Here is an 18,876-nt window from a genome sequence, read left to right as displayed (position 1 = left end):
ATTCTAGGTTTAACTCAAATTCTAAGTAATGCTAAAGGGAGGGATTGAGGTCCTGACAAATTAGATTCTTGTCCGATTTTAGCTATTTGTTGTTTAATTAAATGTTTCATTTTTTCTACCTGTCCACTTGCCTGCGGTCTATAAAGAGTATGCAGTTGTCTTTAGAATATCTTTAGAATCTTACTTAACTGTTGTACCACTTGCACACAAAAATGTGAAACTCTATCAGAAGACATGGCTACTAGAATCCCAAAGCATGGTATTATTTCATTTAACAAGACTTTAACCACTTCTTCTTGCTTTGTTTGTTCGACAGGGAAAGGCTTCAGGCCTTCCTGAAATCATGTCAGTCAGAACCAGTAAATAACAATACCCCCCTTTTCTAGGGAGTTCGGAAAAATCAATTTGCCACAGTTGCCCCGAATAATTTCCTTTACTGATTATTCCGAATTTTATTCTATTCTTGGTATTGGGGTTATTGTGTAAGCAAATGCTACATTGTTGAGTTACTTGTTTTATTGTTGTATATAAATTTTGTTCCACTAATATCTGACTCAGGCTCTTATGCAGTGTGCCAGCTCCCCAATGTGTTTTATTGTGTTCTGTAAGAACTATGAGCCATGTCAAATTAGAAGGTATTATTATGTGGTTATCTTTTAAATATACTCGTCCGTCTGGTTTCATTTTACCTTTCAAATCTTCAATTAATTTTAAGTCTTCTTTTGTATAATTTGGATATAGTTTGGATTTTACCATCTGGTATCAAAGACAATGCCTTCACCTCAGTTATTTCAGCTGCCCGCTTAGCCTTTGCCAATCGATTTCCAATTTCAAAATCAGTGTTCCCCTTTTGGTGTCCCTGACAATGCATGATAGCTACCTTTTCTGGTTGTTTTACAGCCTCTAACAATTTTAAAATTTCTTCTTTCCAAATTGCTCCATGAGCATGTACCATGCCGAATGTATATTTAGAATCTGTCCAAATATTTATTTTCCTTCCTGCTGCTAGTTCCAGTGCTCGCATAAGAGCAATTGTCTCTGCTTTCTGGGTGGACGTCCCAGGGGGTAATGGTTTGGACTTGATTACCTGTTGAGTGGTTGTAATGGCGTACCCTGCCTTACGTTGTTTCACAAAGCTGCTTCCATCAGTATACCAAGATTCGTCAGCATCTTCTAAAAGTTCTTCCTTAAGATCGGGTCGATTAGAATACACAGTCTCCATTGTTTCTATACAATCATGGGTTATGGGTTGATCCAGAGTTCCACTAAGGAAGGAAGCTGGATTTACGATGTTAATGACCACAATTCCCACATCATCTTGTTCTACTAATATTGCTTGATATTTTAAAATCATCAATTCTTGTTTAAGTTGCTTAAAGACTTTTTGTGCTTCTCCAGTCCAGACTAACTTTGACTGGTTAATCTTTATCAATTCACATAGAGGCTTTACCAATCGTCCATAATTATAAATCCAAAGGCGACACCAACCTGTCATTCCTAAAAAGGTTTGTAGCTCCTTTACCGTTTGAGGTTCTGGAGTCCGGCAAATGACTTCCTTATGTTCAGTTCCTAGTTCTCGTTGTCCTCCCGAAATTTCAAATCCCAGATAGGTCACACTTTGTTGAGCCAGCTGGACTTTCTGTCAAGAGACTTGATATCCATTTTAAACCCAGAAAATTAAGAAAACTTATAGTCCATTGAATACAGCTCCCTTTAGTCTCGGTAGCTATTAAGAGATCATCTACATATTGTAACAAAGCACCTTCAGTGTCTGGAGGCATCCATGTTTCGAGTTCCCTTGCTAATTGGTTTCCAAAAATAGTGGGGCTATTCTTGAATCCTTGAGGTAGTAATGTCCACGTAAGCTGCGTCTTTCTGCCTGAATTGGGATTTTCCCATTCAAAGGCAAATAGGTTTTGGCTTTCTGTGGCTAAGCCTAGGCAGAAGAAGGCGTCTTTTAAATCCAGTACGGTAAACCAGACTTGACTATTCTTTAATTTAGTCGGCAAAGTATAAGGGTTTGCCACTACTGGATGTATATCCTCAGTGATTTTACTTATGGCCCTCAAATCCTGAACTAACCTATAGCTTTTTCATCTGCCTTTTTAATTGGCAATATGGGTGTATTGTATTCTGATTCACATTCAATCAATAATCCATACTGTAAAAATTTATCAATTATCTCTTTAATTCCTTTCCTATCTTCTATCCTCAAAGGATATTACTTAACCTTAACGGGTTTCTCTCCTGGCTTTAATTTAATAATTATTAAGGTCACATTTTTAGCTCTTCCAGGGACTTCGGTAGCCCAAACTCCTGGACATATTGATCTGTGATCTCTAAAGGTATTTCACTTTTAGGGTCAGTTTGTATTAGTGCCAAGCTTAACACATTTATTAGTTGTTCTTCTCCTATTCTTAATTTCATTTTCCCTTTTTCAACGACAATTTCTGCTCCTAATTGCTCTAATAAATCTCTACCTAAGGGTGCCCATGAGGAGTTAGGCGTATATAAAAATCTGTGTATGCCCCATTGTTTCCCTAACTTGTACTTCAAAGGTTCACAAAAATAAGCCTTTTCGGTTACACCTTGTCCTGGTTTCAGTTAGGACAGAGTTAATTTTCTTCCTAGTAGCTGGTAGAATGCTACGTTTTGGCTTAGGATGAGAAGAGTGTTGATAACACCCTGATGTTTTAATTGTTGCAGAGCAGTGCTTATACCAAGCCAAGGACATCTCAGCCTTTTGCTCTGTCCTGCCAACAGGCAGGCTGGGGTTGCAGTAAGAGCTGGGAAGGGACAGACCCAGGACAGGTGACCCAAACTAGCCAAAGGGGTATTCCATACCATCTGACATCATGCTAAACAATACATAGGGGTGGCTAGCCGGGGGGGAGGGGGCCGGACTGCTCTCGGGGTTAGGCTGGGCATTGGTCAGCGGGTGGTGAGCAATTGCATTGTGCATCACTCGTTTGTACACATTATTAGTAGTGGTACTATTATCATCATTGTATTATTACTATTATTATTATTATTATTATTTTGTCTTATTAAACTGTCTTTATCTCAACTCACGGGCTTCACTTTCCATTTCTCTCCCCCGTCCCAGAGAGGGAGGGGGAGGGGGAGCGAACGGCTGCGTGGTGTTTAGCTGCCAGCCGGGTTAAACCACAACACACCTTTTACCCTAACATAATAATTCTGTGAAGGCATTAATGCTTGATTTAGAACTGAATACGTTGCCCCATCTCAATAAGAAATTTCACTTCCATTCCTCCCCTAGCTTCATTATAATCAGTGGAGGATCCGCTAGGGTAGATTCCCCAGGTCCCCGTTATTCCTGTTGAAATCAGGGACCAATGATTACCCTAGAAAAAGGCTAGTCAATTTGTCCTCCGAAGCCAGGTCCAAACCGTTTTGTTTTATTTATTTATTTATTTATTTTCATTACATTTCAGAGTTGGTCCAAAAATTCCATAGGGGTTTCTTTTAGACCTTGTTGGAAGCATATTCTCAATTCCCAATTCATCCAGATTTTAGTATTTACTTAGCCGTTCATAATTTTAGGGATGATTAGGGTCTCAGTGGGGTCGGTCAGGGGAATGCAGTTGTCCACAGTTCCCTGAGCGGTCCCATCGGTAATCTGAGCTCGCACATGAACTCAGGTTGTTTTAAGAGTTAACTGCTTTTCTGTTTCCATAACAACTCTCTCTCGGACCCATCATGATCCCTTTGCCCCAAAGGGCTAACACCCACGATTTTAAGATCTCTGCCTAGAGCAGAGGCAGAACTATTAACATTCCTACATCCTCTTTCCCTGCTCATTCAACTTCAAACACCTTTAACACTTTCAACAACCCTTATAACACTTCCTTTATCTTTCTCCAGCCTGTACTTCTCTAATGCCAACATCAAAGGCTCAGTCAGGGGCCAACTTAATTCCATACCTTTTCCCACCAAGATGCTGAAACAACATCAGTATACAACATTTCATCCTATTCTCCTTCTCAAAACCAACATTAACTGTAGCAAAACATCAGAGTTTAAAGTTCCATTTAGGGGCCACTTTTCTCCACATTCCAGCTTATAAAGCGACCACCATTGATTACAATATTTTATCAATGTTTTCCTGTTCACACTTCCACCGGCAGATCCTCCAATATTCTTCCAGTGACTCAAAACACATCCTAACGCACTTTTCTTTAAAATTTCACTGCTTGTGTGCCCCCCCATTTTCCAGTTCACACTTTCAGAATACACATATCACTTACAAAAATGTATCACAAAAACGTATCACTCACAAAATTACAGGCACGCAATATCTTTCAGTAGCGATGCCACAAAGCTACTATTACCAGCAATATTGCTAAAATCACAATAACAATAGTCAGAGTCAAATTCCACATGCGATAAGTCAGAAAACCGAACTGTGTAACACCGTAACGATATCTCTCTTATAACAATGCCACGAACCTACTATTACCACCAGAAAAATAGCCAAAATCACAGTAACAATAACCAGAGTTAAATACCATACTCCATGAGTCAGAAAACCGAAATAGACAACACAATTCCAGATGGACCTTAAAGCGAGCTCCTTCCTTAAGGTCCCCAAACTTATACTTATGGTGCTAACCACAAAGTATATACCAAACACTGCCTCGCAGAAGATCACCTTCTGACTTACAGACAGCTCCAGACGACCGGTCTACCAGAAAACCAAACCAGAATAAAGAATATACTCACTTACAATGATGGGGTCCTTGTCTGCCTCCGCAGTGATCCAGTGAGTCGAGGAGTCCCTCCGGGAAATCCCGGGGGTACCCTAGGGAGTCCTGTCCCCAGCGGGTCCTGCGGTCCGGCAGAGAGGTTGTCCCATCTGGGGTGCCAGATTGATTCAAAGATCGAAGCCGAAATTCCTTTAAGTGGTATATTCTTTATTGCAGCGCTGGATGCACGGGGGATCTCTCCACCTATCGTGCATACCCAGAGCGGAAAGCAGTCTTGAATTTATACGATCAATCTATCAATATTCTACAAGCACCTATACATATGCATTACCTATCCCCGCCTTCCCTCGCTTCTCATGCTAATTAGCCTTTTGGCACCTTGCGCCTGCGTAGAGCCTTCCAACAATTGTGGGCAGGGGTCTTTGGGACGTGGGCAGGGGTCTCTGGGAGGAAGACCCCGAGTCTTCCTCACAGTGTACTTTTCACCTTTGGTCAGGAATCTGCTGAATTGGCACGTTTCTTAATTGCGAGAGCTGGTTGTTGCCAATTCTTCCGTTTGTTGTATCTTTATAATGAATTCCAATGTCCAGTTTTGAGATTTATAGTCCTTACATTTGTTTCTCTGTCCGTCTGCCGCTTCCTTATCATGAGTTCCAGTGTCTTGTTTCGAGATATACAGTCCATGTCTGGGGATTGTCCTTGCCTCCCCAATGCCTCCCCAATACCTCCTTAATCAATATACAGTCCATGTCTGGGGATTGTCCTTGCCTCCCCAATGCCTCCCCAATACCTCCTTAATCAATATACAGTCCATGTCTGGGGATTGTCCTTGCCTCCCCAATGCCTCTCCAATACCTCCTTAACCACTTTCTACAACACTTGTCTAAGTGTGATGAGAAGTGGATTAGTTAACAAAAAACAAACAAAAAAAAACCCACCCACAAAAAAAAACCCACCCACGTTTTCTGCCTTCCTGCACCTCCCAGCTGAAGATCTCAGTTGGGAGAGCTGAGGCAAAGAAGGGTGCCTCAGCGCCATCTTCTGGGGACTGAGCTGTTGTAGGGAAGACACGAGTTCAGCAGGCCTGCAGATGTGCACACCCACCCAAGCAGGCCCGTTTTTTCTTGATTTTGGTTCTTTCACAGCACTAGTCAAGTTGCAAGAACATTCAAGTACTTGCATATTATAGAAAACTATCCTGTTACTGAAGAAACACCCCCGAAATACTCTGCTTCTCACAGAAACGAGCAGAAAATAAATCCATGCTCTAAATACTAGAAAGTTACCCTCATTTTAGTGAGCTGTCTGATCACATTGCCACTGCTCCTCCCTGTTTTCTTTTGCCAAAGGAAAGCCTGAAATGTATGAAGTAGTGCCTTCCAGTAGTATTAGCATTCCAGAAGCCTTTGCTATGACCATAATCAGGGTGCCATGAAGAGGAAGAAAAAAAAAACAGTTCACCCCCAAATTAGCCAGAGGTAAACAAGGAATAGTCTTTTCAAGATGTAACTTATCCATTGGAAAAATTATACAGCCTGATACAACTGTAACACATTATTTTTCTGGGAATTCCTTATAGCATGACATGCTTTAAAGAAACTATTCAGTGACAGACATGTTTAGGAACACTTATTAAAACAAACTGCTTGATCAATTGTTGGAAGTTTAGTCTTTATGAAAAGGATTTTTGTTGCTGTTGGTTTGTGTGTTGTTTTTTTTGTTGTTTTTTTTTTTTCTTTTTTTCCCAGCCAGTATCACCTATTACTTCACAGTGTAGCATCACTTGCTGTGTGAACACATTTTGTAACACGCACTTAATGACTGAATACTGTAACAGCTCCTTTGCAACCTTTGAAAGTGATTTTTCAAAGGAGCTGTATGCTGACAGGTGATTTAAAGCAGCTCCAGCTTGCTGCTATCCAAATAAGAATGGCATTTCACTACCTTCAATTTTAAAACCAGATTGAGAGACAATAGCATGCCTGTACAAAGCACTTAGCAGAACTCTGGTGTTAGATCAGAAATTGAAATGTTTCATGCTACATAAGTTTCCTTCTTCGTATGGGAAACAACAAAAAGTGAGGCTAAGTTTGTTACTGAAGTTATAGTCATCTAAGTTCATTCTTTCCTGGGAAAAGGAAACTTCATTTTAAGTATCAGAATTTCTCAATATATGAAAACAATCAATACCAAGCTACATGGTCTTATTTCAGATAGTTCCAGCAACTAGGTCTCCTCAAATTTGGAAAGAATAAGGGAAGTTACTGTTGCTACCCCAAGAGACTTTCCTTTGTGAGATTTTAGTTCTCTTAGGATATCAGTATTGATATCCTAAACTGCTTGACCCAGTTTTGTAGTTAGGTCTTATTCTCCTCTTCAGCCAGTGATGCACAAGCGGTACATACATCAGAGAACACCACTGGGTTATGCCTTCCTGCAGATGGAAAGTTCACGAGACAACAAGGAAGACTTAAATATCAGGTGTCTTCTCTTTACGCCAAGCCAAACAATGAAGTTGATAAGAAAGTTTAGAATAAATGAGGAGGTATATTCATGCTCAGCTTTTACCTACCTACAGCATTTATCAGCAAAAGTCAGAAGACAAAGGAAGGTGATGTTCTAAAACACCTTTGTGCTTGGTCCCCCAGAAAAGGAGCTGAAAGGAGGACAACATCAAGCTAACTGTAAGCCTGGCCAAGAAAAGGCATTTTCTGTTACTTCCAAAGAATTTAAAGTGAACATATTATATCACCAAACAAGTGCTTTCCTAGTGTTTTGTTTTTAACATCACATTTTGACAGTCACATTCTTCCTACTCAGGAGGGAACTTTTATTCCTGACATGGACAATGGAGTACACAGAGCATGATTCATTTTCTAGGCTAACATATAGGCTCAACCTTCAAGAGTTGTAGGAAGTAAGCACAAAAATCCCAATCCCTTGACCAAAGCAAAGGAAATGTGTTAACTCTGCAAATATTAGAAATTTTTAATTATGAAGTATGATAACCACACCTGAATTAAATTATGAATTTAATTCAGTGCAGTTTCTACAATTACAGAGGCTATCCTAGCAACCAAATACCCTGGAATAAGTGAAATAGACAAATACCAAAATTGTGTAAGTACAGGTACTCTAATGTACAGTACTCGGCAATTGTATTAAAAACATCTATTCAAATGGCTTTCTGAAAGAACAGCTTACTTTCTGGAAAAAATATGGTTTCCAGATAGCTCAGCAACACTGTTGAGCTTCTAATACTAAGTATGAGAATTTAGAAAAGTTGACAATGCAGATGGTGAAATACAGTAGAATTCCTGTAGGTCATAGTAGCTTGACTTAGTTAATAGAATCTGTATTCTAGTTAGATGCACAAATGACTAAATTGCAATTAACACAGCAATTAATTGAAATAAAGTTCTCACTTGCTTTTTTTTTTTTAACCCACAAAAGCTAAAAGCATTAAGGATTTGAAACTATGAAACTTCAAATTTGGTAGGGAGAAGAACAAACATTACCAATCAGCAATTTCAGAGATGTCAAGTGGCTGAAGGTATTTCTACTACTTCCCCATACATCTCAGTCAATAAAGAAATCATACATCCAAAAATCAAGTGATGTAGAATCCTTTCAATCCTGCATTTTACCTTGCCTTTTTTTTTTTTTTTTTGTAAAACAAGAGCTATAAGCTTCTGCTGATTTAATGATAAGCAATCAAACTGTCATTCAAAGCAACATGATGGAATATGAATCTTGCTAGAGGCAAGCACAAGGTTACACACAATGGAAGGAACAATCCAGCTAAACAAGGACATGCTGATGGGTTCTAAAATTAACTGAAATTATTCAGGAAAAACAAGTTAGGGGTCAAGATGAACAGCTGACTGAAAACATCTGCTAAACATGGAACAACGCAGATGAAATATTGAGGAAGACAAAGAATAAATGTGGCAAGTACAGCCCCGTTGTGTAAGAGCGTTACATGACTTCACCTTGCATATTTACTATGGTTCCAGCTATGACACTTGTCTAAAAATCAGTAGCATCTACCTCAGGTAAGTCTTCACTGCTATACTCGTCTATAGTCCTGAAAGAATTTAGTCCAGATACCTGGACCAGACAGCAGAAAACAGAAGAGCTGGAGAAGAACAGTGATTTGATTATGAACTAAAATCTTAGTACAAAAAGCACCTGTTCTAGTTGAGGATTGGATGGTTAGAATAAGCTTTCAGACGTCCACACCAAACTGTGTCACTTGAAATACCAGATTACATTTATGGATATTAATACTCCTTCAGGGATTATAAAGAATTTAAGGATGCACAAGTCATGATGTGTACTCTTCCTCCTAACCTTGCCACCCCAAATTTAGGGTAAGTATACGAGCCACCTGAAAACAAGAATTTAAGCCGTTCTTCACAGGCATAGTTATCACTGAACAACGGATAACTAAGGAACAGTTCCTATAAAAAAAAAAGATACAAGCTTTCTTGAGCTTATTTCAATTTTAATTAAGTCAAAGTGTGAAACCATCAGGAATATTCTACATATCTATATACCAGCTTAGTAGCATGACAAAGTATCTATCACCTCCTACATACAATCAGCTAAAATAATACAATAAAGCATGCCTTGACTAGGAAGTACAATCATGCTTCTGCAAGATTATTTAGCTGGTTTTGATCGGAGACGTCGCTTGATGATTAGATGATCACTTTCCTTCTCATTTTGTTCTATAAAAATCTGAAAAAGACATTTCAAGAGTTACTCATCTTTTCTTTATAGAAGGCTGACATACACTTCTAGACTCATGTAATCAACTACATGTTTTTCTCCCCATAATAGGCAAATTTCATTCTGAAAACATCTTCTCTTTTAACCAGGTGTTTATAGGACAGAGACCATTTTACAGCTGCTTGATTAGAAGCAACAAAAATGCTATGACCATACAAAATTCCATTTATCTTAAAAAATGTCCAAGAAAATCTGAAGGCAAATTTAACTTTTTAACTCTAATACTCATTTTGTGAAATGAGGTGTTCAAAATACATTTATAGCTTAAACTTCTGTGGCTTTCTCACTTTCCCAGAATTCCGTCTTTCATTTTTCCTTTCAATTTCATGTTTCTCAGTTTCTGTTATCTCTGTAGTTCTGTCCCATTTTCTTCATCTTCTAACAAACAACATTTTGGTTTCTGCCTCCTTCATTCATACAATTTGAATGAAGAAAATTCAATGAGATAACGCAGCATGGACAAATGCTCACCATCATGAATAGAAGAAAGGCTTAAACAGATTTAAAAGACGTAGTTCCAATAGAGCAGGAGTACTACCAGCACCATAGCTACTGAGAGCCATGAAATCGCATTTCAGGAACAGTACATCGAGCCTTAGCACTTAAGACCCTTCATAAACTGGCTTAGACAGGAGAACACAGCTCAAGCATACCCAGCAGGCTGTCTAAAGTGTACTTTGGAAAAGCACAGATGTATACAACTTTTTAAAGTAACCTGAAGATCAGCTAGACGTAAATGGAATTTGAAGTTACCTTAAGCACTCACTTCCACTGCAAAGTTAATTGTACATGCAGAATTTTCTTTAGTGCTTTGATCATGCTGTTCCAAGTTAATGGATCCCTAAATTGCCTGTATTTCTATTCTTTCTTTATGCTATAGTTAACTAGCATAGCATAAGTAGTATAGTATAACAAGTTATGTTATGCCAGTTAATTGCTGGAAGAAACACATACATTATGACTCAACTACTGTAGCAGAATAATTCACATTCCCCGTTACCAGAACTAAGCTACTTATGGCTCCAAACAGAAAGAGATCTCCAAGATTGTTTATATCACCTATCAAGTCACAATCAAACGCAGAAGAGAGGTGATAATAGAAAATAAAATAAAACAGTAGGAAAACATTACCAAAAAGAATGGCTAGGTATAATCAAGAAATGCTCAGTACTATCAAACCCCTTATGCAAATTTACCAGACTTTCAAGTTTGTTCTGTTCCCCTTATAGCTTATTTTGAGCAAAGATTATAGAAATATATTACATTAGAGTAACCTGTAAGTACTTACTGAAGAAGCAGAGATATCTAGAGGGGAGGAAATGTCAGTTGAATACAGCTTTCTCTTAGCTCGTTTGGGCTTGATCTCATTTCCTTTGAGACTTTCTGGTTCTGAAGACTTCGGAGAGCTCTTTGGAGAGCTTATTGTTGCCATCTGCTTCTTTGCTAGGAGAATTTTAAGTCATAAATCAGTATCTTACTGGTTTAGTGAGCCTCAAAAAGGTAATGAATACAAAAAGAAGTAGTTAAAAATAAACAGAATGAAGTGGAAACATTCAAACATTTTATTTCACCACCACGGTTTCTACAGATGAAACAGCTTTTTGGATGCAAGAGTTTAAAGTATACGTTCAAAAGGGATATTAAAATAAATTCAGGTTCAGACGTCACTAAAAGTTAAACTTCAGCAGGAGTTGGACAGCAGGCCTAAGTTTATACACTTACATAGTTTCAAACTAGTACTAAATCTCTAAAGAGATGAGTACTTGCATATTATGAGCTAGAAGAAAACAAGAAAACTCCAGAAATACTAAGTTATGCAAATAGGGAAAGAAAATACCAGATGTGGTAATGAAGGTTAAAAACTGAAACCCATTTACTTGAATTAAGTAACTCCAGGTTGAAATTTTGAATAATCTGAATTTGGTTTCTATTGATATGCTGTCCCCATAGAATAGATATAAGCCTGCAAAGTTTTTGAACAATCCCACTATCATCAACTAGATTATTTTAGAACACAGAAATAACATCTATTTTGTAGCAACTTTTCAAATTGGTGCAGAGATCTTCAGTTTTCACTATCTACACAGAATGTTTGAACGAATGTTTGAACCAGCAAGATAAGAATGTCTTTTGGGACTTAAAACTGATCATCTTTTATGCATTCTGCTAATCTTTTTAAGCCATAGAACCTCAGATTGTACATTACTGTAGGAAAGAACAGAAAAGGTTCTTCAGTGAAGATGCCTAGCAGTTAATCTTCCCAAAACTATGTTTAAATATAAGGAAGATCATCAATAAAATATGGCAATTAATGTACTCTGTATTATCATATAGCTTTCATATTCTGTAGAACTAATCTTCTCACAAATACATGCATCAAAAGTCATTATTACACATTATACAGAAAACATGGACAGGTAGAGATGGAAAAAAAAAGGATTACTTATGGAAATACAAAGGATTTTGAATTTGGATTTAGTTCACCTCCTAATTCTTAGTGGCCTCTAATCCCACCAAGATTACCTTTTACACTTAACCAAAACTTTAGAACTGTATGGTCCTTGCAATCAAGATAGCCTTTTCCACTCTGCAGGATTCAACATAGCAGTCCCTAATTCAGTTTCCATTATTTCATAAACTACTTAACATGGCAGACATGTCCTTTAATAACATGCACATTAACAGACCACAGTAGAAACACGTCATTACACAATGCCCAGAAAACACAGAATAAGTCTTATTTATTCTGTACAAACCTTTAGAATGAATAATAGTAGGAGAACTCTGAGAAAAGCCTCCAAGCCTTTGTAGTGTTCCATCCTTTTTTCTAGCTGACCTTTTGTTTGATGTAGATTCTTGCTTTCTTAGAGAATATTCTTTTCTAGACGTCTGTGTAGTAGACACCTGAGCAGAAATACAAGACCAGTGTTTAAGCTGAAGTCTGAGTTATTTTCAAATTTAATTCCATTTTATTTCAATGGTTTTTTTTAAGCTGACATTTTGAGCTTTGCTACTGACACCACTTTGGTCTATATTGCTCGCTGTGGGAGTATCTCATTCTATATCCAGAAAAAGTTGTCAATGTTTCAAGTATTTCAGGGCACGAGTGAAATACCTGAAAACAGTTTCTTTAAACATCAATTCCAGGTTGTAGAGCATTTCTTTACACAAACCATTCTAATTATAAATAAAATATAAGGAAACTGATAGGAAAAAAAATACAGTACCCACCCTCTGAACTTGCCCAGGATAGTACTGCAGCCTGAAGACATTTTTGTAATTGTTGTGTATTTAAGTGACATGCATTTAAATGAACTTTAGTTTTACTTCAAGAGCATCACCTACAACAGCACTTATTGATACACTCAAACTTGACTTTCCTGATATTCAGCATTCAACAACATCCTTTCCTCCAGATCATTATACAATACAGCCAGTACACACTTGGCAAACAGACTTACTCTCTCCTTGGTTAGCCTATAGGATTTAAGAGGAACAAAGTGTTTAAGAAACCTTATATATATTCTTGAGTGAGATAAGATATTGCTGAGTAATAATGTTCACTCCTTTCACATCTCCAGAAAATTAGAGAAATGCATTACAGAAAATGCCAAACTATCAAAAATAGTAAAAAAAATAAAAATAAAAACTTCAAAAACACTAAAATACTTCAAAAGAAGAAGAAATACGTCAAAAATAGGAAAAAAAAAAAAACAAACCGTTTTCTTGTTGCTTGTAGAAGGTGAGCTAAAAGCCATAGATTTTTCATTTTTCTTGTTTTCACTTTTCACAAAATCCTAGGAAAAGAAATACGTAAATTTTGGCTAGGATTCTTCCAGAAATAATTTGTCATATAAACAACCACTGCTTAAACTTAAATGCTATGGCTAACAGTATGGAGGTATTTGCTAATGTGGATATTTGGATATTTTGCTAATATGGATAATTGGATAGTGGTAACTATTCAAATGCTAAATAAACTTAAAAGGAACTAGAAATACCTGTAGGCAAACCATTCTGCCATTTGAAATTCTCTTCTCTCCATTATTTCGTACACATCCAGTATTGAGGTATTTAACAAGCAAACATGTAAGTTGAATTTATACTTAGATTTATTGAGTTGCTTTCAGGTTTATGGTGACAATGATAAAAACAGATTGTTACTAACAGATTAACAATAGAATTAAGGCATCTCTCTACATAAGCTTTTCTTTGAAGATCCATGTGAAGCAAAACTGCACATCGACAATTCTATTAAAGACACGCTTGGATACTTTAGACTAAAATAGAAAGCTAATGTATGGGAAGTCTAAAAAGCTGATTTGTGTGTACAGCTGTCTAGAGAAGAAATGCAATGGATTTCAGATAAGATAACTAAATACTCTTCTCCCTTTTCTGATGCCGTTATAGGTCTGCATGGCTGTTAATTTGTTCAGTTAAAGATTGTACTCTGTACAAGGTTCAATTTTGTATATTTCTAAAAGCAAAAAAATAATTTAAGGTCAACAAGAAATAGTCGTTTCACCATTAATAGTTTTTAATTTGTCCCTGACTTTAGTGTTGACAATACGCTTTTCAGTTCTGAGGAATTTAAAAACCATCACTAGTTTGAGACACCGTTAAAGTTACTGAATAATTTCATAATTTGTTTGGCACACGTAATGCAAAAATAAATATTTAAGAGTAATATTCAGATGAATAAAACAGCAATAAAAATAAGTTAGCATTACATAATTAAGTAACATTTCTAAGTTTAGTTAAGTGTTATCCCATGAAGGTATGGACCATTATACTATGAAAGGATTTAAGTGAATCGTTATAGCAGTCTTTAAAAAGGTGGATAAGCACATTAGATGAAATATATTCATCTGCAGATAAGGTTCAGCAGTTTTTCCAGTGCCTTCAGAAGGGTGGTTATTTTTTACTTCAAGTTTTCCATCTGTTTGATGGATATTACTCCTGAATGAAATTGGTTTAAGATGCAAATATTTTAAATCCACTCTGGACACTAACCCAGAATAAAGCGTAAATTCCAGGTAACTTAACTTACGCAGCTTTCAACAGTTATTTTTGCAATCCAGGTTACGCATTTTGCAAAAAAAAACCAAAAAAACACGCAAGTGAATTTATAGAAATACTGTTGAACACTAAATCACTGATGCGATTATTTTCCTCAACTACTTCACTGAGATAAAGTTATCATTTGGTAATGCTTGAATAAGAGATGCTAGAAAAGCAAATGTTTCACTCTCCAGCTGGGACAAGCTCACCCACTTGAAAGACATCACACATTAGCCAAGTCATCCACAAGTCACCTCCTTCTTACTAACCTGTCAAGTCCGTAAGTCCTTACAGATTCAAATAAGGCCCTTAAGTAGCATTACAGGTACAAAACCCTAAGACCAAACTGTGGTATTTAGGTAGCCTTGAGATAGCTGTGTTGGTGCTAATGCCGTGAAAAGTATGCTGGTAACGTGCAGGGAACAACATATACCATCCTGAACTGCAGTGGAGTCTCAGGCTCACATACAAACATACAGCACATTAAGAAGGCTGCAGCATATAACCTAGCCCAACTTAATTCATCTTCAGTTCATTCAAGTCTACAGAAAACAGCAGGTTCAGGTGCTGGTGCAGTTCTGTGCAGCCCCTCATATGACGGAAAAAAAAAAAAAAAAAAAAAAGGAGGTGGCCTTGGAGTTCAGGAATGTGTTGATTAAGCTTAATTTGAAATTAGGTATTAGGAGAGAACCAACAGTTGCCGAAGCCAAAACTAGCAATTCTGTAGAATTGGTCTGCAATCCCACAAATGAGAGCTGGGGACAGAGCAAATGGTACTGGCAGGGAGAGCACAGTGTAAAAGGCAAAGAGGAAATGCAAGGCAGGGATATGGGGCCAGAGTCTGGATATATTGAAGTCTATGGCCTTATTCAACACACACTGGAGATCCACCACTCATGTCTATTTAAACTTCTTTCACACCCCCACCCCTCCCTGATATAGAGGTATTTGTAGACCTCGGTAATCTCATTGAGAATCAGATAATAAATTTCTAATAAAGTATCACAGTAATACACTGAAAAACTACACAATACTTTGTTAGTTGGTCTAGGTCATACCTCATCCATTTTGTCACTCTTCCTTTTGCTTCTTGTTTTGAGCATTTTAACTGTCACAGGTAAGGCACTGCCCTGATGCTTTACTTCCATCTTATTTGGTTGCAGAGGTGTGAACTGGATTTCCATCTCTGGTTTTGGGAACCGACTAGTTCTTCCATTTTCTGTGGACACTTCAGAAGAGTCAAGGACAGTTTCTGAATGCTCCTGCAATATATGGAAATTTTTAGGAAACAAATTAAGTAATTATGAGATAAAAATATAATGCAATCCCCCCTGGAAAAGGATACGTGAAGTAAGCATTCAATCAATTTTTCAGATACTAGTTTACGGAGTTCTTATGACAGAAGAACTCTACTCCAATTATAACCGAGTTTAACCCTTATTTTCTAGGGGGTCTTTATTTTTTTCCAGTTATAGATTGGAATAAAAACTTAAGTTTTCCATGCTGAATTCAGCTTGATACTTCCCAGGTCGTTTTCCTCAAGGGCACAAACAACTGGGTTGTTTATGCAGCTATCAGCTGCAGAATTGACATGATTGTCCATTTCAATTCTGCTGCTTAGGAACTAGGCAGGTACAAGAGCTTTAGGCAGATACAAGAGCTTTAGACAGAACAATTGAATTTCTCTGTAGCCTATCTTCAGAGAGTTTGCCCTTCTCCTTCAACACTATGGAAGTTAATTGTGTAAATAACAAGGTCCAGCTGGCAAGCTACAAGCCAAATTCAATCTGCAGGAGTCTCATCACTTTTTTTCCCTGGAGAAAGCCCAGGCATTCAGACAGCAACGCTGTCAACAAGCTGAAGATTTTCTCTTGTACCACCTCACAGCCGAAGCACACATCTTGCATTTCCAAGAATGAGTTGGTTAATAATAACATTTTTCTTTATCTAACTGCTACTTTATGAAAGATAGCAATCAAAGATTTGCATAGGGTTGGTTAGCATCCTCAGCTAACATAGCTTCAGAAGTGTTTTTCCAGGTGGCTTATCTAATCAGCTACTTTATAATGAAAGTTTTCAAAAGCACATAGATAAAATTCACCACTAAGTTACGTTTCTTCAGCTTTTGGTACTACCAAAAGCTCTCAAATCAGACAATCTGATCACGTCAAAAGATACCTGCAGAATAACTTCAGAATTGTTCAGACATGACACTGTTTCCTACCCATTTTTTTACTTATCAAATCCATACACTATACAACTATAAAACTTTCCAGTTTAAAGTTCCATACCAACCTCAGTTTCACTTAATGAAGAAGCACTGTTGGAATCATTCTCCTTAACTTCATGTCTTATTGGAACAGTGTCTCCAGTGATTGGATTAATCTCACTCTGTTTCTTCATAAACTGTAAATATTTAGAATGAATAAAAGTTATCCTATAGGATGAACTTTAAAAAAAAAAAACACTGAGTTCTCTAAATTTATAAAATCTCAAGCACAGACACCTCATGAACACCTAGACTAAAAGACAGCACAAGTCTGAGAAGCAAGTAACATCATGATGTGATTGTAAGATGTGAGCTGCTGGGTCTCAGCAACAGTCCATCTTTTTCAATACTCTGTCTCTGAAAGTGGCAAAGGGAAATTCTATCTAGGGGTGTGTGATTCTGGACAGCTTGTCATCTATTCCCTTCCTGCTCTCACAGCACTCTCAATGACTGTCAACACCAGTTGGCTTTTCTCCTCATTCATAAGTAGTGAGTGTCCATGCATAACCCTTCACAGAAGCAGGAATAGTAAAACCAATTAAGTCAATTCAAACAAACAGAATGGGACTGATGTGAGCACTGCTGTTGGGAACAACTATTTTACAGGAAAGTAAGTGAAAGAACAAAACAGAAGCTACTTCTGAAGCTGTATTGCTGGCCTTTTCCTCATGCCACATAAACAAGAGAACTGCATATGTATTTCTTCCAATAGTAATAATAGCACCAGCCACAAACTTGTTTAATCACGCTGGTCATGCTGTTTGCTTGGACACGTGGGGATGATCAAAAGAGAAGTCTAGCAGCACTTGTTTTTTCTTTCAAGCCAGACAAATGTGGTAGAGCTTGCAAATTTCATTATCTGGATACTAGAATTATATCAGCAAGATTAGTGGAGAATGCATGATAACCTACACAACCTTTTCTTTTGGGAACATGGGAACTTTTTTTAAAAAATACACTTAACAGTTCATTTTGGAAGTTCCTGAAATTATAACTTTTGGGATATTACCAGTATCTCATAAATATATACTGAGAAAGGAACAGAACAACAATTATTACAATTATTTTCTCTAAATATAACAAACATTAGTATGTACTAATCATACCTCTTTGTTTACAGGTAAATCCACTGTATCTTGACTTTCTTCATGTAAAGGTACTTCTGGTGAAAACTGAAGGCTTTCATGGTTAATGCATTTTTTCAATTCCTTTATGAAGTCCTCTTTATCAGCCAACTGTTTTCTTAGTTCTATCACAGTTTCATTATCCTAACAAACATAGTAAAAATTGCCAAATTACAGGATTGGCAAAAAGAATTAACATATACATGAGCAGCACTGCAATTACTCAATAGCATTAATTTTAGTTTTCTGTTCTAGCCTGCAATTCTATCAAACAGAAGCTACGATAGTTTAAATTATTTGTGTGGCCACTATTGGAAGTAAATAAGTCACATAGCCTGGAAAGATGTAATATGATTTTTATTTTGCTCTATTTACGTGCTTCAGTCATCTTCCCTAAGGTCTAAGAAGTTTGGCTTTCTATTTTTTCCATTAAGCCCTTGCTGCTGTGAAAGAGCCAGCAGTTGGGGTCATTTTGTTTTAAGCATGTCCACCTGGAGAGACTGAGGTCAAATATCCAGAGAAGGGATAACTAAATCAGTCTTCTGTTTAGCTTTTGAAGTCGTATGCTTCTAATTAGATTTGCTATCCTGGTTAAGAGCTGGACACAGAAATTAAAAAAAACTTGAGAAATCATTCCTTCTCTGCCTCCATTGTTTTCTTTCAACTTTCCTCATTTCTTTCATCTCATGCCACTCTACATGTTAGATCAGAAAAGCACCTGAAGAAAGAGAAAACTATTTCCTATTAAGTGTTCAGCCTAGCCTGGGGCAAAGTCCTACAAGCTACAGGAAAAGTCATTTTAAAATTTTTAGTCCAACTTTGCAAACAAAGAATCAAATTGACTTGTGCATTTATTTGTACTATTAAATATTTTGAAATTTTAGCCACTAACACAAATTCA

At 37.2% G+C, this 18,876-nt stretch overlaps 1 protein-coding gene and 1 long non-coding RNA gene across 7 annotated transcripts in view; one reads left to right on the top strand and one right to left on the bottom strand.

Annotated features, from left to right (window-relative positions):
* LOC140002736 (uncharacterized) overlaps window positions 1-18,608 on the top strand; it is a 32,548-nt gene extending 13,940 nt beyond the window's left edge. The window contains exons 5-6 of one of the 3 annotated variants that reach the window (XR_011810036.1): window positions 7,306-7,411; window positions 17,972-18,608. This is a non-coding gene — a long non-coding RNA (uncharacterized lncRNA). Of the gene's footprint in view, window positions 1-7,305; window positions 7,412-8,226 lie in introns of all 3 variants that reach the window. The other 2 variants (XR_011810035.1, XR_011810037.1) reach the window with 2 other exon arrangements.
* Window positions 9,214-18,876, bottom strand: part of LOC119715496 (kinesin-like protein KIF20B) — a 40,828-nt gene continuing 31,165 nt past the window's right edge. For all 4 annotated transcript variants that reach the window (XM_072039586.1, XM_072039587.1, XM_072039589.1 and 1 more), the window contains exons 28-34: window positions 17,958-18,119; window positions 16,878-16,988; window positions 15,641-15,844; window positions 13,241-13,318; window positions 12,278-12,425; window positions 10,810-10,964; window positions 9,214-9,470 (exon numbers count right to left, since the gene is read on the bottom strand). In XM_072039586.1, coding sequence (XP_071895687.1) covers window positions 9,393-9,470; window positions 10,810-10,964; window positions 12,278-12,425; window positions 13,241-13,318; window positions 15,641-15,844; window positions 16,878-16,988; window positions 17,958-18,119 — 936 coding nt within the window. In that variant the 3' untranslated portion in view covers window positions 9,214-9,392. The remainder of the gene's footprint in view (window positions 9,471-10,809; window positions 10,965-12,277; window positions 12,426-13,240; window positions 13,319-15,640; window positions 15,845-16,877; window positions 16,989-17,957; window positions 18,120-18,876) is intronic.

The sequence above is a fragment of the Anas platyrhynchos genome, chromosome 6, assembly GCF_047663525.1.
Source record: "Anas platyrhynchos isolate ZD024472 breed Pekin duck chromosome 6, IASCAAS_PekinDuck_T2T, whole genome shotgun sequence".
NCBI lineage: Eukaryota > Metazoa > Chordata > Aves > Anseriformes > Anatidae > Anas > Anas platyrhynchos.
Note: the sequence above shows the minus strand (reverse complement) of the source record. Positions and strands in the feature narration are given on the sequence as shown.